This window comes from Mytilus californianus, unplaced genomic scaffold (assembly GCF_021869535.1).
Source record: "Mytilus californianus isolate M0D057914Y unplaced genomic scaffold, xbMytCali1.0.p SCAF_1, whole genome shotgun sequence".
NCBI classification, from domain to species: domain Eukaryota; kingdom Metazoa; phylum Mollusca; class Bivalvia; order Mytilida; family Mytilidae; genus Mytilus; species Mytilus californianus.
In genome coordinates this window covers 68331234-68357467 of record NW_026262581.1, presented here as the reverse complement: position 1 = coordinate 68357467, position 26234 = coordinate 68331234, and the positions used below count along the sequence as shown (strand labels likewise).

The 26234-nt window shown below is 33.3% G+C and overlaps 2 protein-coding genes and 1 long non-coding RNA gene across 15 annotated transcripts in view; 2 read left to right on the top strand and 1 right to left on the bottom strand.

Annotated features, from left to right (window-relative positions):
* LOC127706971 (uncharacterized) overlaps positions 1-25033 on the top strand; it is a 123922-nt gene extending 98889 nt beyond the window's left edge. For 3 of the 10 annotated variants that reach the window (XM_052211723.1, XM_052211732.1, XM_052211715.1), the window contains one exon: positions 76-3476. The gene's annotated coding sequence lies outside the window, so the exon portion shown is untranslated. Of the gene's footprint in view, positions 1-75; positions 5745-12687; positions 13191-24909 lie in introns of those variants that run through there. The other 7 variants (XM_052211778.1, XM_052211774.1, XM_052211758.1 and 4 more) reach the window with 5 other exon arrangements.
* The window catches only part of LOC127706567 (mediator of DNA damage checkpoint protein 1-like), a 62400-nt gene that overhangs the window by 16953 nt on the left and 19213 nt on the right, over positions 1-26234 (top strand). Inside the window, exons 9-17 of one of the 4 annotated variants that reach the window (XM_052211241.1) lie at positions 6598-6645; positions 7020-7112; positions 7346-7423; positions 9786-9866; positions 10882-10951; positions 15275-15341; positions 19596-19667; positions 21200-22436; positions 23881-24009. In XM_052211241.1, coding sequence (XP_052067201.1) covers positions 6598-6645; positions 7020-7112; positions 7346-7423; positions 9786-9866; positions 10882-10951; positions 15275-15341; positions 19596-19667; positions 21200-22436; positions 23881-24009 — 1875 coding nt within the window. Of the gene's footprint in view, positions 1-6597; positions 6646-7019; positions 7152-7228; positions 7424-9785; positions 9867-10881; positions 10952-15274; positions 15342-19595; positions 19668-21199; positions 22437-23880; positions 24010-26234 lie in introns of all 4 variants that reach the window. The other 3 variants (XM_052211234.1, XM_052211226.1, XM_052211246.1) reach the window with 3 other exon arrangements.
* LOC127707369 (uncharacterized) overlaps positions 1-26234 on the bottom strand; it is a 122944-nt gene that overhangs the window by 79038 nt on the left and 17672 nt on the right. The gene's annotated exons all lie outside the window — the stretch shown is intronic.

The window sequence follows — 26234 nt, the reverse complement described above, 5'->3', positions numbered from 1 at the left end:
TCGCAATCTAACTTTAGTTTAAGTGAATGGATCTTTTTGAAATTTGACCATAAGGTTGATTACCACAAAAGGAAGGTTGGGATTGATTTTGGGGGTTATGGTACCAACAGTTAAGGAATTAGGGGCCAAAAAGTGGCCAAAAATAAGCATTTTCTAGTTTCCAGACAATAACTGTGGAACGGTGTATGGATCTCTCTGAAATTATACTACAAGTTTCCATACCACAATGGGATGGTTAGGATTTGCTTTGGGGGGTTATGGCTCAAACCGTTTAGGAATTAGGGGCAAAAAAGGGGGAAAAACAAGGTTGTCCTGGTTAATGGACAAATACTTTAGTACAAAACATAATTTAAAGCAGTGTAAGGGAGATAAATCAAATACATCATTGAAATTATCCCCCTTACACTGCTTTTAGATTATGTATAAAGTAATGGTTAATGAACAATAAAGATAATTTAAAACAGTGTAAGGGAGGTAATCCAAATACAACGTTTTGGTTACTTCCCTTACACTGCTTTTAAATTATGTTTAAAGAAATGCATATTTATGAAGGAAGACCAGTAAAAATATCTGCAAATGTTGCATCTTTTTTTTTTACAAAAAAATCCATATGAAAGATTTGACACTATATTTTTAATTCTATTATAAAATAGATTAAGTTAGCACTATGGTAAATTTAAATGGGTAATTATGGTTGCCAACTCCTTTGGAAATTTGAATTGAGATTATGACCATATCTTGAGGGAAAGAATTTTTTGGGGGAAAAAAGGGGGGGGGGGATAAAAAGAAATTGTGGGGGGTCAATTTTTTCTCATTTCAGATTTCAGAAATTAAAAAGAATTATTCTTCAAATATTTTTTTTTTTTTCAAATTTCAAATATTGAAAAATTTTAAGAAGTAATCTTTAATTGCACAGTATGGCGCATTAGATTTGTAAAATCTTTGATCACATTTATTTATTTGTTATGCCGAATCTAACAGTGTATTTAGATTTTTAATTTTGGGTCCAGTTTTCAAATTGGTCTACATTAAGGTCCAAAGGGTCCAAAATTAAACTTTGTTTGATTTTAGCAAAAATTGAATATATGAGGTTCTTGGATATGCTGAATCTAAACATGTATTTAGATTTTTATACGACCGCAAAAAAATTTTGTGGTTGTATATTGGTATGACGTTGGCGTCGTCGTCGTCCGGCGTCGTCGTCGTCCGGCGTCGTCGTCCGAATACATATTGGTTTTCGCACTCTAACTTTAGTTTAAGTGAATGGATCTTTTTGAAATTTTACCATAAGGTTAAATACCACAAAAGGAAGGTTGGGATTGATTTTGGGGGTTATGGTACCAACAGTTAAGGAATTAGGGGCCAAAAAGGGGCCAAAAATGAGCATTTTCTAGTTTCCAGACAATAACTGTGGAACGGTGTATGGATCTCTCTGAAATTATACTACAAGTTTCCATACCACAAAGGGATGGTTAGGATTTGCTTTGGGGGGTTATGGCTCAAACCGTTTAGGAATTAGGGGCAAAAAAGGGGGAAAAACAAGGTTGTCCTGGTTAATGGACAAATACTTTAGTACAAAACATAATTTAAAGCAGTGTAAGGGAGATAAATCAAATACATCATTGAAATTATCTCCCTTACACTGCTTTTAAATTATGTATAAAGTAATGGTTAATGAACAATAAAGATAATCTAAAACAGTGTAAGGGAGGTAATCCAAATACAACGTTTTGGTTACTTCCCTTACACTGCTTTTAAATTATGTTTAAAGAAATGCATATTTATAAAGGAAGACCAGTAAAAATATCTGCAAATGTTTTCATCTTTTTTTTTTACAAAAAAATCCATATGAAAGATTTGACACTATATTTTTATTAATTCTATTATAAAATAGATTAAGTTAGCACTATGGTAAATTTAAATGGGTAATTATGGTTGCCAACTCCATTGGAAATTTGAATTGAGATTATGACCATATCTTGAGGGAAAGAATTTTTTGGGGGGAAAAAGGGGGGGGGGGGATAAAAAGAAATTGTGGGGGGCCAATTTTTTCTCATTTCAGATTTCAGAAATTAAAAAGAATTATTCTTCAAATATTTTTTTTTTTCAAATTTCAAATATTGAAAAATTTCAAGAAGTAATCTTTAATTGCACAGTATGGCGCATTAGATTTGTAAAATCTTTGATCACATTTATTTATTTGTTATGCCGAATCTAACAGTGTATTTAGATTTTTAATTTTGGGTCCAGTTTTCAAATTGCATTAATGTCCAAAGGGTCCAAAATTAAACTTTGTTTGATTTTAGCAAAAATTGAATATATGAGGTTCTTTGATATGCTGAATCTAAACATGTATTTAGATTTTTGATTTTTGGCCCAGTTTTCAAGTTGGTCCAAATTGGGGTCCAAAATTAAACTTTGTTTGATTTCAACAAAAATTGAATATATGGGGTTCTTTGATATGCTGAATCTAACCATGTATTTAGATTTTTTATTTGTGGACCCTGTTATCTAATTGGTTCATATTGAGGTCAAAAGGGTCCAAAATTAAACTTTGTTTGATTTCATCTAAAATTGAATTATTGGGGTTCTTTGATATTCCAAATCTAACCGTGTATTTAGGTTTTTAATTTTGGGTCCTGTTTTTTAAATTGGTCTACATTGAGGTCCAAAGGGTCCAAAATTAAACTTAGTTTGATTTTAACAAAAATTGAATTCTTGGGGTTCTTTGATTTGCTGAATCTAAACATGTGTTTAGATTTTTGATTATGGGCCCAGTTTTCAAGTTGGTCCAAGATAGGGTCCAGTATTTAAACTTTGTTTGATTTCAACAAAAATTGAATATATGGGGTTCTTTGATATGCTGAATCTAAACATGTATTTAGATTTTTGATTATGGGCCCAGTTTTCAAGTTGGTCCAAATTGGGGTCCAAAATTAAACTTTGTTTGATTTCAACAAAAATTGAATATATGAGGTTCTTTGATATGCTGAATCTAACCATGTATTTAGATTTTTTATTTGTAGGCCCCGCTATCAAATTGGTTCATATTGAGGTCAAAAGGGTCCAAAATTAAACTTTGTTTGATTTCATCGAAAATTGAATTATTGGGGTTCTTTGATATGCCAAATCTAACCGTGTTTTTAGATTTTTAATTTGGGTCCCGTTTTTTAAATTGGTCTTCATTGAGGTCCAAAGGGTCCAAAATTAAACTTAGTTTGATTTTAACAAAAATTGAATTCTTGGGGTTCTTTGATATGCTGAATCTAAACATGTGTTTAGATTTTTGATTATGGGCCCTGTTTTCAAGTTGGTCCAAGTTGGGGTCCAAAATTAAACTTTTTTTTGATTTCAACAAAAATTGAATATATGGGGTTCTTTGATATGCTGAATCTAACCATGAATTTAGATTTTTTATTTGTGGGCCCTGCTATCAAATTGGTTCATATTGAGGTCAAAAGGGTCCAAAATTAAACTTTGTTTGATTTCATCAAAAATTGAATTATTGGGGTTCTTTGATATTCCAAATCTAACCGTGTATTTAGATTTTTAATTTTAAGTCCCGTTTTTTAAATTGGTCTACATTAAGGTCCAAAGGGTCCAAAATTAAACTTAGTTTGATTTTAGCAAAAATTGAATTCTTGGGGTTCTTTGATATGCTGAATCTAAACATGTGTTTAGATTTTTGATTATGGGCCCAGTTTTCAAGTTTGTCCAAGTTGGGGTCCAAAATTAAACTTTGTTTGATTTTAACAAAAATTGAATATATGGGGTTCTTTGATATGCTGAATCTAACCATGTATTTTGATTTTGGACATTGGACCATAATAGGTAAATTAAAAAAATTCAAGTTCTTAGACCACATTCTTTCTGTGTCAGAAAACTATGCTGTGTCAAATATTTAATAACAATCCAAATTCAGAGCTGTATCAAGCTTGAATGTTGTGTCCATACTTGCCCTAACTGTTCAGGGTTCGACCTCTGCGGTCGTATGAAGCTGCGCCCCAGCGAAGCATTTTTTTGATTTTTGGCCCAGTTTTCAAGTTGGTCCAAATTGGGGTCCAAAATTAAACTTTGTTTGATTTCAACAAAAATTGAATATATGGGGTTCTTTGATATGCTGAATCTAACCATGTATTTAGATTTTTTATTTGTGGACCCTGTTATCTAATTGGTTCATATTGAGGTCAAAAGGGTCCAAAATTAAACTTTGTTTGATTTCATCTAAAATTGAATTATTGGGGTTCTTTGATATTCCAAATCTAACCGTGTATTTAGGTTTTTAATTTTGGGTCCTGTTTTTTAAATTGGTCTACATTGAGGTCCAAAGGGTCCAAAATTAAACTTAGTTTGATTTTGACAAAAATTGAATTCTTGGGGTTCTTTGATTTGCTGAATCTAAACATGTGTTTAGATTTTTGATTATGGGCCCAGTTTTCAAGTTGGTCCAAGATAGGGTCCAGTATTTAAACTTTGTTTGATTTCAACAAAAATTGAATATATGGGGTTCTTTGATATGCTGAATCTAAATATGTATTTAGATTTTTGATTATGGGCCCAGTTTTCAAGTTGGTCCAAATTGGGGTCCAAAATTAAACTTTGTTTGATTTCAACAAAAATTGAATATATGAGGTTCTTTGATATGCTGAATCTAACCATGTATTTAGATTTTTTATTTGTGGACCCCGTTATCAAATTGGTTCATATTGAGGTCAAAAGGGTCCAAAATTAAACTTTGTTTGATTTCATCTAAAATTGAATTATTGGGGTTCTTTGATATTCCAAATCTAACCGTGTATTTAGATTCTTAATTTTGGGTCCTTTTTTTTAAATTGGTCTACATTAAGGTCCAAAGGGTCCAAAATTAAACTTAGTTTAATTTTAACAAAAATTGAATTCTTGGGGTTCTTTGATATGCCGAATCTAAACATGTGTTTAGATTTTTGATTATGGGCCCAGTTTTCAAGTTGGTCCAAGATAGGGTCCAGTATTTAAACTTTGTTTGATTTCAACAAAAATTGAATATATGGGGTTCTTTGATATGCTGAATCTAAACATGTATTTAGATTTTTGATTATGGGCCCAGTTTTCAAGTTGGTCCAAGTTGGGGTCCAAAATTAAACTTTTTTTTCTTTCAACAAAAATTGAATATATGGGGTTCTTTGATATGCTGAATCTAACCATGAATTTAGATTTTTTATTTATGGGCCCCGCTATCAAATTGGTTCATATTGAGGTCAAAAGGGTCCAAAATTAAACTTTGTTTGATTTCATCAAAAATTGAATTATTGGGGTTCTTTGATATTCCAAATCTAACCGTGTATTTAGATTTTTGATTTTAAGTCCTGTTTTTTAAATTGGTCTACATTAAGGTCCAAAGGGTCCAAAATTAAACTTAGTTTGATTTTAGCAAAAATTGAATTCTTGGGGTTCTTTGATATGCTGAATCTAAACATGTGTTTAGATTTTTGATTATGGGCCCAGTTTTCAAGTTTGTCCAAGTTGGGGTCCAAAATTAAACTTTTTTTTATTTCAACAAAAATTGAATATATGGGGTTCTTTGATATGCTGAATCTAACCATGAATTTAGATTTTTTATTTGTGGGCCCCGCTATCAAATTGGTTCATATTGAGGTCAAAAGGGTCCAAAATTAAACTTTGTTTGATTTCATCAAAAATTGAATTCTTGGGGTTCTTTGATATGCTGAATCTAACCATGTATTTAGATTTTGGATATTGGACCATAATAGGTTAATTAAAAAAATTCAAGTTCTTAGACCACATTCTTTCTGTGTCAGAAACCTATGCTGTGTCAAATATTTAATAACAATCCAAATTCAGAGCTGTATCAAGCTTGAATGTTGTGTCCATACTTGCCCCAACTGTTCAGGGTTTCGACCTCTGCGGTCGTATCAAGCTGCGCCCCAGCGAAGCATTTTATTATTTCTCTGAAAATCTGATAGGTTTAATTTGAGCTTGACCACTGTTCAAGATTTCATTGACCTTATTTAGTCAGACTATTACAGCATTTAAGTTTAAAATGTCTGTTTTTGTTCTGTTTGTCTGATTGTCAGAAAAGTTCCCGAATTCAAAATGTCCTACAGTTGACAAAAGATGAGAATGAATTTGACAGAATAACCATGTGTAGAAGTTCACCTTAACATTCATTTTTGTCAGATTGATTTTGTAGTTTTTAACAATAAAACAAACTTTAACATTTCTGCATATTGGCAAGTTTCATTGGAAAAGAAGGATGCTTCACAGAATTTCTCCATTACTTCTGAAGTTTTGTGCAGAAAAGATTATTTGTTATTCTTGCTGTCCTTTCTTTCTTGTGCATGAGGAATCCTTGAGTCTTTATCAGTTATGCCATAACATGTATCTAAAAATAGAAATGTAATCTGACTTAAGAGATTTCTTCTAAGATTTATAGCTGATAAAAAACATATCATAGCTTTATATAAAATGGTAAACTATAAGTTAGGAGACAAATTAATTGGGAACAGGAAATAGAAAATGATATATTTATTTTGAAATAGTGCAAGTGAAATACCAAATTTTAGTTTGAAATTGAAGTTTTCGTTATTTTTCAAATAGAGACTACAGTACTAGTTGGTGAGACTCCTGCACCAGCACGGCAAAAAGGTATCAAATTTTCTTAAGTATTTAATTGTAATCTTACACAGTTAGTCAGTCTTCTTTCAAAATTTAATGAGATGTTTCCTTACAACACTCCAGCTAGTGGTTTTTTGGTAGCTTATCACGTTCAGAGTCAGTCAATGTATTTAAAATGCTTTATTCTTACTGATCAAATGGGGTAAGGTTTAGGTTGATCTACTTGTCACAGAATATTATTCCATGGAATTTAATTAATATTACATCTGTCAACATTATATTGGCTTAATTTATGTTATTCTTGACATTACTTACACATTACTTACACATTGATGTTTGATAAGTTATTGCAGTTTTTAATAACGAGCCATTTGTTTATGAAGTCTTGTATTTAATCCTTACAGTAACATCTGGTCCAGTAATTGATGATTCTGGTTCTGAAACAGAAGATGAAGATGCTTTATCTAAAAATGTACCCCAAACACTGGTTATTGAAGGTAAGAAAAAAAATGTACCCCAAACACTGGTTATTGAAGGTAAGAAAAAAATGTACCTCAAACACTGGCAATTGAAGGTAAGAAAAAAAATGTACCTCAAACACTGGTAATGGAAGGTAAGAAACAAAATGTACCCCAAACACTGGTAATGGAAGGTAAGAAACAAAATGTACCCAAAACACTGGTAATGGAAGGTAAGAAACAATATGTACCCCAAACACTGGTAATGGAAGGTAAGAAACAAAATGTACCCCAAACACTGGTTATTGAAGGTAAGAAACAAAATGTACCCCAAACACTGGTTATTGAAGGTAAGAAGCAAAATGTACCTCAAACACTGGTTATTTAAGGTAAAAAAAAAATGAACCTCAAACGCTGGTTATTGATGGTAAGAAAAAAAATGTACCTCGGTAAGACAAAAATGTACCTCAAACACTGGTTATTGAAGGTAAAAAAAAAATGTACCTCAAACGCTGGTTATTGAAGGTAAGAAAAAAAATGTACCTCAAACACTGGTTATTGAAGGTAAAAAAAAAATTGTACCTCAAACGCTGGTTATTGAAGGTAAGAAAAAAATTGTACCTTAAACACTGGTTATTGAAGGTAAAAAAAAATGTACCTAAAACGCTGGTTATTGAAGGTAAGATAAAAATATACCTCAAACACTGGTTATTGAAGGTAAGAAACAAAATGTACCTCTAACCCTGGTTATTGAAGGTAAAAAAAAATGTACCTCAAACACTGGTTATTGAAGGTAAAAAAAAATGTACTTCAAACGCTGGTTATTGAAGGTAAGAAAAAAAATGTACCTCAAACACTGGTAATTGAAGGTAAGAAAAAAATGTACCTCGGTAAGACAAAAATGTACCTCAAACACTGGTTATTGAAGGTAAAAAAAAATGTACCTCAAACGCTGGTTATTGAAGGTAAGAACAAAAATGTACCTCGGTAAGACAAAAATGTACCTCAAACACTGGTTATTGAAGGTAAAAAAAAATGTACCTCAAACGCTGGTTATTGAAGGTAAGAACAAAAATGTACCTCAAACACTGGTTATTGAAGGTAAGATAAAAATGTACCTCAAACACTGGTTATTGAAGGTAAGAAACAAAATGTACCTCAAACCCTGGTTATTGAAGGTAAAAAAAAAATATGCCTCAAACACTGGTTATTGAAGGTAAAAAAAAAATGAACCTGAAACACTGGTTATTGAAGGTAAGAAAAAAAATTTACCTCAAACACTGGTTATTGAAGGTAAGAAAATAATGGATCTCAAACACTGGTTATTGAAGGTAAGAAAAAAATGGACCTCAAACACTGGTTTTTAAAGGTAAGAAAAAAATGGACCTCAAACACTGGTTATTGAAGGTAAAAAAAAAATATAACTCAAACACTGAATACTTAAAGCATAAGTCAAAAGACAGACAAAACTGGCAATATGGAAAAAGTCAAACTAGTTAAAAAAAAAAATTTGTAAGGTTTGCGCGGAACCCAGTGTCTCGCCTACTTTTGCTGTTAATCGCAGGCTCAACAAAAATGAGGAAAGAAATTAATTAAAAATATTCCTCTCTATACTATCTTTTGATTGTAAGTAGCTTCTGTCCAAATTTGATAGTTTATGAATCTAATAAATGTTTTAAAAACTTAAACTGCAGACTGTATGTAATGTTAACTGGAAGAAAAACTAAGTCCATTAATAAGTAAAATACGGAAAAAATGGAACAAAATTTTAACAACATTTCCTTGTAGATACTAGCTTTTAATCATAAACAAGCTTCTGTCCAAGTTTGGTACACATCCAGGATAGTTTAAGAAAGTTATTAAAATTTGAAAAACTTTAACCACAGAGTGAATGTAATGCTTACTGGCAGAAAAACTAAGTCCATTTATAAGTAAAATACGGAAAAACTGGAATATTTTTTTTACAAAATTTACTTCTGGATACTATCTTATGATCATAAACAAGCTTCTTTCCAAGTTTGGTAGAAATCCAGAATAGTTTAAGAAAGTTATTAAAATTTCAAAAACTTTAACCACAGAGTGAATGTAATGTTTCCTGGCAGAAAAACTAAGTCCATTTATAAGTAAAATACGGAAAAAATATTTTTTTTTACAAAATTTACTTTTGAATATTATCTTATGATCATAAACAAGCTTCTGTCCAAGTTTGGTAGAAATCCAGGATAGTTTAAGAAAGTTATTAAAATTTCAAAAACTTTAACCACAGAGTGAATATTTGCGGACGCGCCGACGACGACGCCTACGGAATGTAGGATCACTATGTCTCTCTTTTTCGACAAAAGTCGAAGGCTCGACAAAAACATTGTATAGAAAACTAAAGACTGAGCAACACAAACTTAACTAAAACAGAGGGTTTGTGTTTTGTGTTTTTATACATAATTTGTGAAAATCTGATAAATATATTGTTTTTATTTCACCAATAAGGTAAATGACATGCCCTATCACCAAACTGATCAACTTATCAGTGAAAAACACAACCACATATGTCTTATCTAGGAGGAAAATTTAGAAAAGGAATTTATTTTGGTAGTAGGATATACCATGGTCTTTTTTTTTTACATTTAGTAAAAGAAAAATGCAAAAGAATAATTATAATGTCTCAGTCATATGTTTTTTTATTTAACTGATTGTCATGTCTTTTTTGTTTTCTAGACACACAGAAGGATGAAAGTGGTGATGCTGAAATACTTTATGCCCAAACACAGGCTTATGTTGGAGAGAGTGATGTCGGAGGTAGGTTCAATACTAGACAAGTTATATCTTCAGCTACATAATATTATATAGAGGAGAGTTACACTTAACAATGGTTTTAATGTGGTGATTACATGGTAAGTCCAATAAAACCTATAAGATAGAATTCTAGAATATCATTATGACCAGCATGCATTGTTTCACACTAACTGTTACAAGATAACTTGTTTCCTTTAGAAAGGATTGTGAGAATAAAATTGCCATGATTTCTAGAATCCTTTTTTGGGAAAAAAAAGGGGGGGGGGGGGTAAAAAGACATTGTGGGGGGTCAATTATTTCTCATTTCAGATTTCAGAAATTAAAAAGAAAAATTCTTCAAATATTATATTATTGTGTCTTTGTGTGTGGGGGTTAATACGCAACAGCATAGTGTATTGCACAGAGGCAAAAAAAAGAGGGGGGCAAATTTATTTTTTTTGGGTGGGGCGAGGGGGGTCAATTCGCAACAGCAAAGTGTATTGCACAAAAGCAAAAAATTGAATATAAATTCAAATCATATAACCAATTCTAAGTTCTTTGACTGCAATTAATCTGTGTCAGAAACCTTTTATGTGTCAAATATTTAATTACAATCCAAATTCAGACCTGTATCAAGCGTGAATATTGCGTCCATTTTTGCCCCACCTGTTCAGAGTTGGACCTCTGCGGTCGTATCCAGCTGCACTCGTTGAAGCAATTTATTTTTTTTTAAATCAAGAAGTTACACATAGGTCTAAATTATAATTAAAAAGTTAAGATATGAAATTAAATTTCTAATAAATACAGGTAAACAGATCAAATTACAAATAAATGCAGACAGACAGGTCAAATTACAAATAAAAAAAAATAATAGCTTTTCATATCTGAATTACATGTACTGATTCTTGAAAAATATACTATTGCATAGTTGTACACAGTAAGGTTCACATAAAAGATGTGTCGGACAGGTGCACAGGTAGACATGTGTCCGACAGGTTTTTCGTCTTAAGCCAATAATGAATTCATCCTTTCATTTTAGATGTTACTGATGAGGAAGATAAAAAATTATTAACAGAACCTACACAAGCATTTACAGATGTACAAGACAGGTAGGGGAAAATTCTTACCTTAATATAAAAAGTCATTAGCCTTCAAACATGTTTAACCCCGCCATGTTCTAAATGTGCCTGTCACAAGTCGGGAGCCTGTAAATGAGTGGTTGTCATTTACTGCTGTTTCTCGTATTTGTTTAATGTTTATTGTTTTGTAAAATTTGTTCTTGTGTTACACCACTCATTGTCCCAGGATAGGGGGAGGGTTGGTGCCTCCAAAAATGTTAAACCTCACCACATTCAAATGTGCCTGTCCCAGGTCATGGGGCCTGTAGTTCAGTGGTTGTCGTTGGCTCATGTCTGTCATGTTTGTTTTTATAAATTGGTTTGTTTTAAATTAGGCTGTTTTCTCAATTAAATTGTTTCATATTTTTCATGTCAGGGCCTTTTATAGCCAACTAAACAGTATGAGTTTTTTTCAGTGTTGAAGGCTATATGGTTGCCTATAATTGCTTACATCCACTTCATTTGAACTTCATCTCATACCACATCTCCTTATTAGAGAGAAGTGGAAAGACCTATTGTATTTGTTCTGATTATTATTCTTTTTTTTTTTCTTCCGCCAAACTTTGTTCTTGTGATAGATTTTTGTTTCGCTTTTAAAACTCACCCTGCTAAGCTGAACAATTTTCTTTATAAGAGTTATCTCCCCATTCACTGTTTATCTTGTGTATGCATCTCCTTCGTAACAAAAAAAGATACTGACAAAATCCTTTTTCTGAATTGTTCGTTACATCCTCAGAAATTTTTGGCTAATTTGGATCGAAGCAATCCAGTGACATTTTACAGGAGTTATCTACCCGTCACTATTTATTTTTCAGAATGTTAGTGTAACTCATTAACCGTAAGCCGTAAAGACCTTAGGACTTTTGATTTGAGATCCTTGAGTCATAACTTGGAAAATCAGGTCAAGGTCATATTCTAAATTTTCCCCTTTGATAGTGTGTGCATCTCCTCTCAAACTCTGAAATCTAGATACAAAAGAATTGATGCAAAATGTTTGGGTTGTTGAGATGAAGAAATGGTATATTTGGTCCAAAGCTAAAATTTTAAGATTTAAGGTAAATCGAATATAACTTCATTCTGGTACATGATAAAGCCATTGTGTCTTTTTCAAAGGGTTGAGTGACATATGACCTTGAAAAATATCAACCGGAAGTGACCTTGTGCAAACTGGAAGTAGTTATTTTTTCAGTAATTCACGGGAAATATACTTAAAAACTACATATTTTTAGAATCAACATACAATAACCTTTTAATGACACCCAAAGTCGCCTTTGGAAAACCGGAAGTAGCTAATTATCTCCCTTATTTGAATGAAAAGTATATAGAAACCATAGATTTTCGGAATCAGAGGAAAGTAAGCTATCTTATGAGACCAGAAATGACATTTTCCTAACCGGAAGTAGCAAATTATCTCCAAAGTTTAAGTCAAAAGTATATAGAATCTATATATTTATTTAATAATGAATGAAGAAACCCATGATTGGATGCCAAAAGTAACTTTATTTAGAAATGTAATGTGGAAAGACCTTCAAGTGTCTCTGAACAATTGGTTTTTATACGACCGCAAACAATTTTTGCGGTAGTATATTGGTATGACGGTGGCGTCGTCGTAGTCCGGCGTCATCGTCGTCATCCGAAGACACTTTGGTTTTTCGCACTCTAGCTTTAGTTTAAGTGAATGGATCTCTATGAAATTTTACCATAAGGTTCAATACCACAAAAGGAAGGTTGGGATTGATTTTGGGGGTTATGGTACCAACAGTTAAGGAATTAGGGGCCAATAATAAGCATTTTTGTAACTTCCAGACATAACTTGTGTGTTAGTGTATTGATCTCTCTGACATTGTACCACAAGGTTCCATATCACACATGGAATGCTGGGATTGATTTTGGGGGTAATTGCCTCAAAATATTAGGAATTAGGGGCAAAAAAAGGGGCAAAAAACAAGCATTTTTCTAGTTTCATGACAATAACTTGTGTGTAAGTGTATGGATCTTTATGAAATTGTACTACAAGGTTCCATATCACAAAGGGAAAGCTGGGTTTGAGTTTGGGGGTAATTGCCCTAAACGTTTAGAAATTTGGGGCCAAAAAACAAGCATTTTCTAGTTTCCAGACAATAACTTGTGTTCAAGTGTATGGATCTCTCTGAAATTGTACTGCAGGTACCATACCACATAGGGAAGGCTGGGATTGAGTTTGGGGGTGATGAATCATAAGGGGGTTCAAAAAATTGGGGGGGGGTTCTTTAAAAATTGGTTATTTCTGATTTATATATAAAAGCAAATAATAATGATATGGTTTGAATAGGTAAATGAAAAATTTTTAAGTTCTTAGACCACACTCATTCTGTGTCAGAAACCTGTGCTGTGTCAAATATTTAATCACAATCCAAATTCTGTGCTTGAATGTTGTGTCCATACTTGCCCCAACTGTTCAGGGTTCGACCTCTGCGGTCGTATCAAGCTGCCCCCAGCGGAGCATTTTATTAATTTTTATATAGATATTGAGACATGAACAGATAATTAAATGGTTATATGATTATAAACATGTCCTACATACATTACACACACTATCACATACTGTGGATTCATTATTAATTGATCAGCGGCAATTTTTGTGGATTTCATGGGTATAGATGTTGTAGATTTTGGGGTATAGATGTTGTGGATTTCGTGGGTAAAGATGTTGTGGATTTCATGGGTATAGATGTTGTGGATTTTTTGTGGGTATAGATGTTGTGGATTTCGTGGGTAAAGATGTTGTGGATTTCGTGGGTAAAGATGTTGTGGATTTTTGTGGGTATAGATGTTGTGGATTTCGTGGGTAAAGATGTTGTGGATTTCGTGGGTAAAGATGTTGTGGATTTCGTGGGTATAGATGTTGTGGATTTCGTTGGTACAGATGTTGTGGATTTCGTGGGTACAGATGTTGTGGATTTCGTGGGTACAGATGTTTTGGATTTCTTGGGTATAGATGTTGTGGATTTCGTGGGTATAGATGTTGTGGATTTCGTGGGTACAGATGTTGTGGATTTCATGGGTATAGATGTGGATTTCGTGGGTATAGATATGGATTTCGTGGGTATAGATGTTGTGGATTTCGTTGGTATAGATGTTGTGGATTTCGTGGGTACAGATGAACCCCAAATTTTAATGTTCAACAAAGTACAAATTTTCTGTAAGCTTGAATGCAGACTTATACAAATCCATGAAATGAAACGTCCACAAAAATATATGTTTCCTTAATCCAGAGAAAATTGTCCCTTACAAAAATAATGAATCCACAGTAATATATATATACTGTGGATTCATTTATATATATATATATAATTCGTCTCAAATTTAGCCCAACAAAGTTAGATCTTCAAATTTGCGTTAGCAAATTTTTGTTCTTCCCTCAGATGGATTCGAACCCTTGCTTCTATGACATCATGGCAACACCGCCTGCACTGTGTCCAGCGCCCTAGACCATTGGACTACCTAGGCTACATAAAAATATAGCTTTCAGTGGTCGATGTAATGCCTTTCCTCATCGGCTTTATCTAGGTTTGTAACACAGTACATGATGTATAGTGACAATTAGATGGTGTACCTTTCTGTTCAGCTATTTTGTCTGTCGTAAAGGATGATAATGATAATTACTATGCCTCCACATCAAATTTTAATTTTATTATACACGTCTTATAAAACATGTGACAACTTTATGACAGACATTCTCCATCGGATAACACGTGGTTATACAGGGCTAACACCATAATATATATATAATTTTTCATAAAGTTGTCACATGTTTAGACGTGTATAATAGAATTTGATGTGGTGGCATGGTTATTAACATTATCATCCTTGACGATACTCCTAAGGCCGCTTGGGGCCTCGGTGGCCGAGTGGTCTAAGTAGTTACTACTGTAATCACTAGCTAGTCAACACTGAGGTTGTGAGTTCGAACCCCGCTCGTGCAGGTGCACTCGACTCCAATCTTAATTGACTAGGATTGTCAGTTTTCCTATCAAAGGTCGTGGTTTTCTCCAGGCACTCCGGCTTCCTCTACCAATAAAAACTGGTGGCCACAAAATAGCCCAAAAGCGGTGCTTAAAAGTGGCGTTAAAACACCAAAAATCAAATCAAACCTAATGCCGCCACATCAAATTTTAATTTTTTTATACACGTCTTAACATGTGACAATTTTATGACGAATTATATATATATTATGGTCTAACCCTGTATAACCATGTGTTATCCGATGGAGAATGTCTGTCATAAAGTTGTAGAGTAAGATTGAATATTGTGGTTTTTTTTTGTATTTTACAGACAGCAAATAGAACCAACTCAGACATTTGTGGCAGAGAGTGACGAAGAGGAAGAAGATGATAGAAAGGTAAACCAGTAATCCTGCCATAATGAACCCTCTCAGAGACCAGGTTCACTGAATTAATAATCATTTCATAGAGGAAGGTTCACTGAAACAGTTATCCTCTTATAGAAAGTACGTTCACTGAATCAGTAACCCTCTCATAGAGAACAGGTTCACTGAATCAATAATCCTGTCATAGAGAACAGGTTGACTAAATCAGTAATTGTTTAAGACCAGGTTCACTGAATCAATAATCCTCTCATAGAGAACAGGTTGACTAAATCAGTAATTGTTTTAAGACCAGGTTCACTGAATCAGTTATCCTCTCATAGAGAACAGGTTGACTAAATCAGTAATTGTTTTAAGACCAGGTTCAATAAATCAGTAATCCTCTCATAGAGACCAAGTTCATTGATTCAGAAACCCTCTTGTAGGACTGTTGGCCATCATATGTTGTTGACCATATTATACTGTCATTTTGATTTGACAATTTTTATGGGAGTTAGAAAACTTGGACCATTTTTTAATGCCCCCGCTGTAGCGGAGGGGGCATTAAGTTATATCCTTGTCTGTCTGTACCTCTGTACGTACGTCCCATAATTGGTTTCCGTTCTCTAACTTTAGTTTGCCTCAACCAAATAATATGAAACTTATACACAATGCTAATTACCACAAAACACAGATCAAGATAGAATTTTGGTGGTTTCACTTGTACCGTTCTAGAGTTGTGCCCCTTTCCAAATGGAAAAATTGCTAAATTTTTCGTTTCCGTTCTCTAACTTTAGTTTGCCTTAACCAAATGTTATAAAAACTAATACACAATGCTTATTACCTTAAAACACAGACCAAGTTTGAAATTTGGTGGCAATGCTTTTACTGTTCCAGAGTTATGCCCCTTTACAAATGGAAATATTGCTGAATTTTTCGTTTCCGTTATGAAACCGTTACACAATGCTTATTACCACAAAACACAGATCAAGTTTGAATTTTGGTGGCGTCGCTTTCACCATAGAGTTATGCCCCTTTACAAATGAAAAAATTGCTAAATTTTTCGTTTCCGTTCTCTAACTTTAGTTTGCCTCAACTAAGTGTTATGAAACGTATACACAATGCTTATTACCACAAAATTCAGATCAAGTACAAATTTGTGTAGCGTCACTTTTACAGATCTTGAGTTATGTCCCTTTATAACATTATATGCAAGTGGGGGCATTTTCGTGTCCCATGGACACATTCCCCATTTATTTTCTAATGAACCACAATTACTTTTAGTAAACGCAAATCCTCTGAGACCATTGGAGAGATAGCTTTCATACTTATATGGTCATTTAGATTTGACCATTTTTTTTCGGGAGTTATAGGAATTTGACTTTTTACTTTTGTACCACAATAACACTTTGGGAATGCAACTCCTCTGACACCATTTGAAAGAAAACTCTCTTACTTGGTAGGTTTGTTTGCCATCATGTTTAGTTGACAATATTGTGTCATCCTATTCATTAAACCATTTCATGAGAATTGTGGGACTTTATCATGAAGATGTTGGTTTCAAAGAAGATAGATCGTAAAATATTTATCAAATTTATATAATTATTGTACATCTATATCATAGAATAATAATTTATTGTTAACATATTTCTATTAATTATTCAAATTATCAATAATCCTTTTTGTTTCATACAAATTGGAAACATATGACGGAATCAAATGATTTGTGTTTTAGTTTAAGATCAGCATTTTTTCTGAATTGAATAGCTACTGTAAATATTCTCACTTGAATGCTTTTCCAATATTAACTTGTAGTGCCTATGCCATACCTTCAGATAGCTTGTTTGTATATAGTAAATACTTAATCATGATTATGATTTGTATTCTTTGTTGAAAGCATGTTTGTATATAGTATACACTTAATCATGATTGTGATTTGTATACTTTGTTGAAAGCTTGTTTGTATATACCGTTAAAAGGCTTGTATAGTCCGCTGTTTTATTCTCCAAAATTGACCCTGACAGCAGGGGTGCGGACTATAGAGTACAATAAGCAAGAAATAAGAGAGAAAATTTCAATTTCGCAATGTGGTTTGTTTATGTTCCACCATGTTTGTTATTGACATTGTAGAGGGCGCCCTTATCATTTTTCAAACCAATAATTTTACCCAATCCATATTAATAAGTTATTTTTATTCAATATCAAATTAATACTGATAAATTTTAAAATGCAATGCTTCATTACAAAATTCTAGTTTCTTTTCAATGCATTGCTAAATATAAACTGGTATCTGCTTGAATGAAATCGTACAAAAAAAGTAAAAAAAGACAACCGTAAACCAGCTCACGATGTGTAAACTACAAAACGTAATCGGTTATTATTCGTTCCGTTTTGGTGTTTCCTATTGACAAATATGTTTTATATTAGCTTAAGACCCTTCAAACATTAATGTGATAGATATATTAAACACTGTTTTACATAAGGAAGGAAATGTTTTACTTTCAAAGTTGTATTATAGTGATATCTATTATGTACGGATTTCGATTCTCACCGTTTTTTTTTTTTTTTATCTTTTACACGTGCTTTTCAAACTTCCAGTTTAAACATACACAAGTTTTCAAATTGTTTTTTTGTGTGATTTAGACTTATTTTAACCAGCGTGAAGTGTTTTAGAACCATTTACAAGCAGTTTTAGCTTCTGTTTTGTGATGGAAAATAGGTTTTTCTAAGAAAATACCGCAAACGACCACACATCTTTAAAAAAAAGTTTCATTAGACCTTTTCTAACAGTTACAAAAAGTTTTTTTACCTGAAATTTCGTGGGGAGAAGGGGGTGCGGACTATGTACCAGTGCGAACTATACAAGCCCGATTACGGTAGTATATACTTAATCATGATTTTGATTTGTATTCTTTGTTGAAAGCTTGTTTGTATACAGTATACACTTAATCATGATTGTGATTTGTATACTTTGTTGAAAGCTTGTTTGTATATAGTATATACTTAATCATGATTTTGATTTGTATTCTTTGTTGAAAGCTTGTTTGTATATAGTATACACTTAATCATGATTGTGATTTGTATACTTTGTTGAAAGCTTGTTTGTATATACCGTTAAAAGGCTTGTATAGTCCGCTGTTTTATTCTCCAAAATTGACCCTGACAGCAGGGGTGCGGACTATAGAGTACAATAAGCAAGAAATAAGAGAGAAAATTTCAATTTCGCGATGTGGTTTGTTTATGTTCCGCCATGTTTGTTATTGACATTGTAGAGGGCGCTCTTATCATTTTTCAAACCAATAATTTTACCCAATCCATATTAATAAGTTATTTTTATTCAATATCAAATTAATACTGATAAATTTTAAAATGCAATGCTTCATTACAAAATTCTCGTTTCTTTTCAATGCATTGCTAAATATAAACTGGTATCTGCTTGAATGAAATCGTACAAAAAAAGTAAAAAAAGACAACCGTAAACCAGCTCACGATGTGTAAACTACAAAACGTAATCGGTTATTATTCGTTCCGTTTTGGTGTTTCCTATTGACAAATATGTTTTATATTAGCTTAAGACCCTTCAAACATTAATGTGATAGATATATTAAACACTGTTTTACATAAGGAAGGAAATGTTTTACTTTCAAAGTTGTATTATAGTGATATCTATTATGTACGGATTTCGATTCTCACCGGTTTTTTTTTTCATCTTTTACACGTGCTTTTCAAACTTCCAGTTTAAACATACACAAGTTTTCAAATTGTTTTTTTGTGTGATTTAGACTTATTTTAACCAGCGTGAAGTGTTTTAGAACCATTTACAAGCAGTTTTAGCTTCTGTTTTGTGATGGAAAATAGGTTTTTCCAAGAAAATACCGCAAACGACCACACATCTTTAAAAAAAAGTTTCATTAGACCTTTTCTAACAGTTACAAAAAGTTTTTTTACCTGAAATTTCGTGGGGAGAAGGGGGTGCGGACTATGTACCAGTGCGAACTATACAAGCCCGATTACGGTAGTATATACTTAATCATGATTTTGATTTGTATTCTTTGTTGAAAGCTTGTTTGTATACAGTATACACTTAATCATGATTGTGATTTGTATACTTTGTTGAAAGCTTGTTTGTATATAGTATATACTTAATCATGATTTTGATTTGTATTCTTTGTTGAAAGCTTGTTTGTATATAGTATACACTTAATCATGATTGTGATTTGTATACTTTGTTGAAAGCTTGTTTGTATATAGTATACACTTAATCATCATTTTGATTTGTATTCTTTGTAGAAAGCATTACAGTATGGAGCTACTCAGGCCTACCATACAGATTATTTTGATGAGCCTACACAAACAACAGAGGTTAGTATAAGGCTTTTCTACATTTTGTCTTGCCTTGACGGAGTCAAAAAGCGAGACATAGGTATGCTGTTTCCGGTGTCGGCGTCAACAATGTAGTAGTTTGTGATTAGGTCTAGTTCATGGTGATCCACTAGTGGTAGGTCAATGATATTTGGTATGCAGTTGTATAAGCATTGGCACATCTCATTACCATGGAGATTATTTGGCCCCGCCCCCTCAGTCAAGGTCTATTGACTTTGAAACTTTTCATAGTTTACATGTATTAGTTTGTGATTAGGTCAATTTATGGGGAACCACTTGTGGTAGGTCAATGATATTTGGTATGCAGTTGTATTAGCATTGGCACATCTCATTACAATGGAGATTATTTGGCCCCGCCCCCTCAGTCAAGGTCTATTGACTTTGAAACTTTTCATAGTTTACATGTTTTAGTTTGTGATTAGGTCAATTTATGGGGAACTACTAGTGGTAGGTCAATGATATTTGGTATGCAGTTGTATAAGCATTGGCATATCTCATTTCCATGGAGATTATTTGGCTCCGTCCCCTTAGTCATGGTCTATAGACTTTGAAAATTTTGCTAAATTAACATGTATTAGTTTGTGATTAGGTCAGTTCAAGGGGAACCATTAGTGGTAGGTCATTGTTAATTTGTGTTCAGTTGTATAAGCATTAGCACATCTCATTTCCATGGAGGGAGAATATTTGGCCCCGCCCCCTCAGTCATGGTCTATTGACTTTAAAACTTTTGCTTAGTTTACATGTATTAGTTTGTGATTAGATCAGTTTGAGATGAACTGCTAATGTTAAGTCAATGATATTTGGTATGCAAATGTATTGGCATTTGCAAATATCGTTTCCATGGAGATTATATAGCCCCATCCCTGATCATGATTCATTGACTTTGAATCTTTTACATAGTTTACAAGTTTATGTTTGTGTTTAGGTTTGTTTAAAGGGAACAACTTATAATAAGTCAGTGGTATTTGGTATGCAGTTGTATTAGTATTGGCACATCTCATTCCATGGAGATTGTTTAGCCATGTACCTTCAGTCATGGTTGATCGACTTTGAATATTTGCATAACTTACATGATAAAGTATTGCTATTTTAATTTCAACATTTGCATTATCAAATTTACAAAAAGGCGAGACATATCTCTGTGATAACAGTTTATTTATTAACACATCTTGCGATGGAAAGAAGATAAATTAACTGCTTAAAAATCAATAGACTGATTAGCAATATGTTTTTCTTCATTTTATCTGCTACTTTATATTTTCTATATACATCATTGATGAGGTAAGTATTAGAGAAGGCCGATCAGAATAAATACAAGAGCTGTTCAAATCATTGCTTAATTTTTGGTGCAAATTACTTTAAATTACATGTTATATTTAATAAAAAAAGGAAAAAATGGTTGGTACAATGCATTACTTAAAATAAAAGTAAAAAATAGTTTTTTCAAAGCCTATCATTAAGTCTCAAAGTTCTAGTATTGATCTTTGTTTAATTTACTGTTTTATTTGTAGGATGAAGGAGAAACTGTTGTAGAATCTGACGAGGATGTCAGCCATTTGTTTGCTACTTCCACTTTAGCATGTGATGTTGATGATTTTCCTGAGGAGGGTGGAAGACAAGTGATAACAGCTGATGACACAGTTGATCAAGAAATGGAAACACAAGCCATTCTAGATGAACCCACACAAGCAGTTGATGGAGGTGACGAAGCTACTCAGGTTTTCCCAGATGTTAGGGTAAATGGTGATGATGCTACTCAAGTTGTCAAAGAAGTAGCTTGTCCATCTAAGAAAGTGGCATTTGATGATGCCACTGTGGCTGTTCAAGAAGATGCCACAGTAGCTGTTCAAGAAGAAGCCACAGTAATAGTTCAAGATGATGCCACAGTAGCAGTTCAAGAAGATGCCACAGTAGCAGTTCATGAAGATGCCACATTAGCAGTTCAGGATGATGCCACAGTGGCTGTTCATGGAGATGCCACTGTTAACATTCATGGAGATGCTACTGTTGATGTTCATGGGGATGCCACTTTAGCATTACCTGAAGCCACAGTCTCTGTTCATGGAGATGCCACTGTTGCTTTTCATGGAGATGCTACTCTATCAGTTCATGGAGATGCCACTTTAGCTCTTCAAGGAGACTCAACAGTTGCAATTCAAGAAGAAGCTACCTTAGCAATACAAGGTGACACAGTTGCTGTTGCAGAGGATGCCACAACTAGTATTCAAGATGCTGCAACTGTTGCAATCCAGGATGATACCTCTGATGCAGTCCAAGACGATGCCACATTAGCAGTTCCACCAGATACCACTGATATTGTAGAGGATGACCATCATCTTGGAGCCCAAACGAAAGGAAAAGGAAGAGGAAGACCTAAAAGATCAGAAACTGCTTCAATTAAATCTCAAGACAATATTGATAAAGCTGCTACAAGTAAGGGAAAGAGAAAGGCACCAGTGAAGCAAACAGCAAAGGCAGAAACAGATATGAAAAGAGAGGATTCAGTTACAAGTAGTCAAGAATCAGATGATGGCAACATTAGGCGATCATCACGATCTAAACGTAAAAGTTTCAGAATGCTTGAAATGGAACAGAGTATGGATGATATGAAAGGTATAGATAAATCAATCAGAAAAGGGGAGGACTACAGTCCAGAGATAAGTGACACAGATGATGGTAGTCCAAAGAGAGGTCATAAACCAACAAAAACAGCTGGTCAAAGTCAGGAGAAAGATATTGGTGAAGCAGGTAAATATTATGAAAATAAAATGTGGTATGATTGCCAGAGACGTCTTTCAATCTGTAAAAGGTCTCAGCATGACTTAAAGGAGTAGGTTCAATAAGGCCCGAAAATGGCCTCTATTTCTAGCTAAAATTTAAAAATAGGATTTATTGACAAATATCACAATGAATCATATATAAATAATACAATGACTAAATAGGAAATATATAGATATAAGAAGATGTGGTATGAGTGCCAATGAGACAACTCTCCATCCAAGTCACAATTTGTAAAAGTAAACCATTATAGGTCAAAGTACAGCCTTCCAACATGGAGCCTTGACTCACACGGAACAGCAAGCTATAAAGGGCCCCAAATTGACTAGTGTAAAACCATTCAAACAGGAAAACCAACGGTCTAATCTATATAAAAAACGAAAAAATAAGAAACACTTATGAACCACATCAACAAATGACAACTACGGAACATCAGGTTCCTGACTTAGGACAGGTGCAAACCAATGCAGCGGGTTTAAACGTTTTAATAGGCGCCAACCTTCACCCTAACCTGAAACAATAGTGTAACATCACAACATAGAAAGACACACTATAAAATATCAATTGAAATGGCTTCACTCAATCAAAAGACATATTAACAAAAACAAGTGAACATACACTGAATGAATAAATATGTCTATTTGTTGAAAACTTGTGTACTTGTATTCTATTAATGACGTCACAAATATCACGCATTTGATTTTCCACAAAAATTCAATGAAAACGTAAATTTCCATTGATTTTTTGGACATGAAACATAAAGCACATTTATTGACAAAAAAGATCTTTTAACATAACATTTTACATATCTGACTTTTAGTTCATCAAAGGAAATGTCTAGACTCATCTGATAGGTACAAAGTACAAAAAGACAAAAGATTCAAAAAACCAAACTAGGAGTAATTGCAGTTTCAAAGTCTAATTTCAACTAAAAAATAAATTTTGTTTTTCCTGAGTAATAAGCTCTTTTCTACAAGACCATGATTTTGTGAATTTGCTTTCAGATGTTTGTTCAAAGGAAATATCTCATACCCCTAAGTAATAATCAGATGGGTGTTTAAAGTGCACTTGTGTGCATAGTGAGCTGTAGACCTCTATATTTCCTTCTGATTACACAAAATTGGCCATGCATATACTAGCCACAAATAAAAAAAAATAAAAGTCACAAAGGTATGATGGAATGAAAAAAAACACTGTTTAAGTTGTAAATTGAATGATGATACCTTGATTTTTCTTTGCTAATAATCTATGGGCAAATATTTAAAGTTTTTTCAGAAAGATGTTATTACATGAAATTAAACTTTCAATGTAATTTTATAGACGAGGAAAACATATTTTTACAATTGTTTGATTTATTAACTTCCAGTATGTTTGTATTTCGCTTTGTACTTGTTCAATGTGTGATGCTTTGTAGAAACTCTAACACTGTCTGTTGAGGAAGAAATTGCCCTTGTGCAGAAAAATATACCCCCTTTACCAAAGGAAACTGTGAAAAAGACAGAGGCTGAATTTCTAATGTCATTACCAGCTCTGCAAGATAAAGGTATGCTATATCTTCATAATTTATGGAAAGTGTTGAAACATTTTGCTTACTCTAACTTATGTTGATTTTAATTTCACTTACTATAACTAGTGTTGATTTTTTTATTCTGATTCATATAAAAATTATTAGACATTATATTGATACATGTCTGTCTGACAGAAACCACCTGGACTTTTTGTCATTGGTCAATGGTGATTTGTTTTGCATATGTCAGTTTCTTAATGACCCCAGGTCAAAACTCATCTTTATTCGGTGTAATAGAATCGTCAGATATACATGTCAAATATGATATGATAGCGCAAGGTTCCGAAAACGGTCATATTTGCCAGTCTTGTCCTAAACTGATAGCTATTTGTCCTAAATGAGTAATTGGGATTTAGGACAAATTTGATTTTTAGCAGAAATAATTTCGGTCCTTTCATTGACTCAATGTTTGAAATCGGATTTCTTAATCGCCATTTTGCACTTTTGATCACTTGTTTTTGTTTATAATCCCTTTCCTGTAATAAAACTGCCACTCCAGTATAGTTTGATAATCCTGAGGGCCCTCTTAATGACTATATCAATGCCCCTAGGAAACATTGGCTAATGATCCCTAATTACTTTTTATACGACCGCAAAAAAAATTTTGTGGTCGTATATTGGTATGACGTTGGCGTCGTCGTCCGGCGTCGATGTCCGAAGACACATTAGTTTTCGCACTCTTAACTTTAGTTTAAGTGAATGGATCTCTATGAAATTTTACCATAAGGTTCAATACCACAAAAGGAAGGTGGGGATTGATTTTGGGGGTTATGGGACCAACAGTTAAGGAATTAGGGGCCAAAAATAAGCATTTTTGTAACTTCCAGACATAACTTGTGTGTTAGTGTATGGATCTCTCCGACATTGTACCACAAGGTTCCATATCACAAAGGGAATGCTGGGATTGATTTTGGGGGTAATTGCCTCCAAATTTTTGGAATAAGGGGCCAAAAAGGGGCAAAAAACAAGCATTTTTCTTGTTTCATGACAATAACTTGTGTGCAAGTGAATGGATCGCTCTGACATTGTACCAGAGGGTTCCATATCACAAAGGGAATGCTGGGATTGATTTCAGGGGTAAATTGCCTCCAAATTTTAGGAATTAGGGGCCAAAAAGGGGCAAAAAACAAGCATTTTTCTAGTTCATGACAATAACTTGTGTGTAAGTGTATGGATCTTTATGAAATTGTACTACAAGGTTCCACATCACAAAGGGAAAGCTGGAATTTATTTTGGGGGTAATTGCCCACAACGTTTAGGAATCAGGGGCCTAACAGGGGCCAAAAATATGCATTTTTCTAGTTTCCAGACAATAACTAGTGTTCAAGTGTATGGATCTCTCTGAAATTGTACTGCAAGGTACCATACCACAAAGGGAAGGCTGGGATTGATTTTGGGGGTAATTCCCTAGAAATTTGAGGAATTAGGGGCCATAAAGGGGCAAAAAAACAAGCATTTTTCTAGTTTCAGGACAATAACTTGTGTGTAAGTGTATGGATCTTTATGAAATTGTACTGCAAGGTTCCATATCACAAAGGGAAAGCTGGGTTTGAGTTTGGGGTAATTGCCCTAAATGTTTAGGAATTTGGGGCCAACAAGGGACCAAAAAATAAGCATTTTTCTGGTTTCCAGACAATAACTTGTGTTCAAGTGTTTAGATCTCTCTGAAATTGTACATGTGAACCTCCCGACGGGAGTACAATATTCCTGTTTTCAGGGGTCTCCTCCCGACCTCCCGTTGAAGACAAAAAAATCCCGTGTATGAAATATTTCATGAATGAAAAATTTCAGCCCAACATATCTGGTGTAACTGACATTACCTGAAGTTATATTTTACCTGTAAATCAATTAACATGCATAATTATATGGCTTCACTTGTCACCTTGGGTGTTACACATACTGGTAATCAACTATTTTCATCCCAGGCTAACTGCCGTTGTGTAATAAAACTTTGTGTAGTTAAAATGAATGTTGGGTTACTTCCCTTGATTTATCCTGTTTTAAGTTACTTTCCTTTGAATAATGTAAATTTTTAAAAGAATATAAATAAAATATAAATTGAACAAATAATCATAAAAGGATGGTAATTAAATGATTTTAAATGTCTTAGGACAAATAAAAAAATAATAATTTGAAAATTATTTGAGGGTTCTATACTTCCTTTCAAGGTTTAAATTGAAATTTATATAATAACTATGACC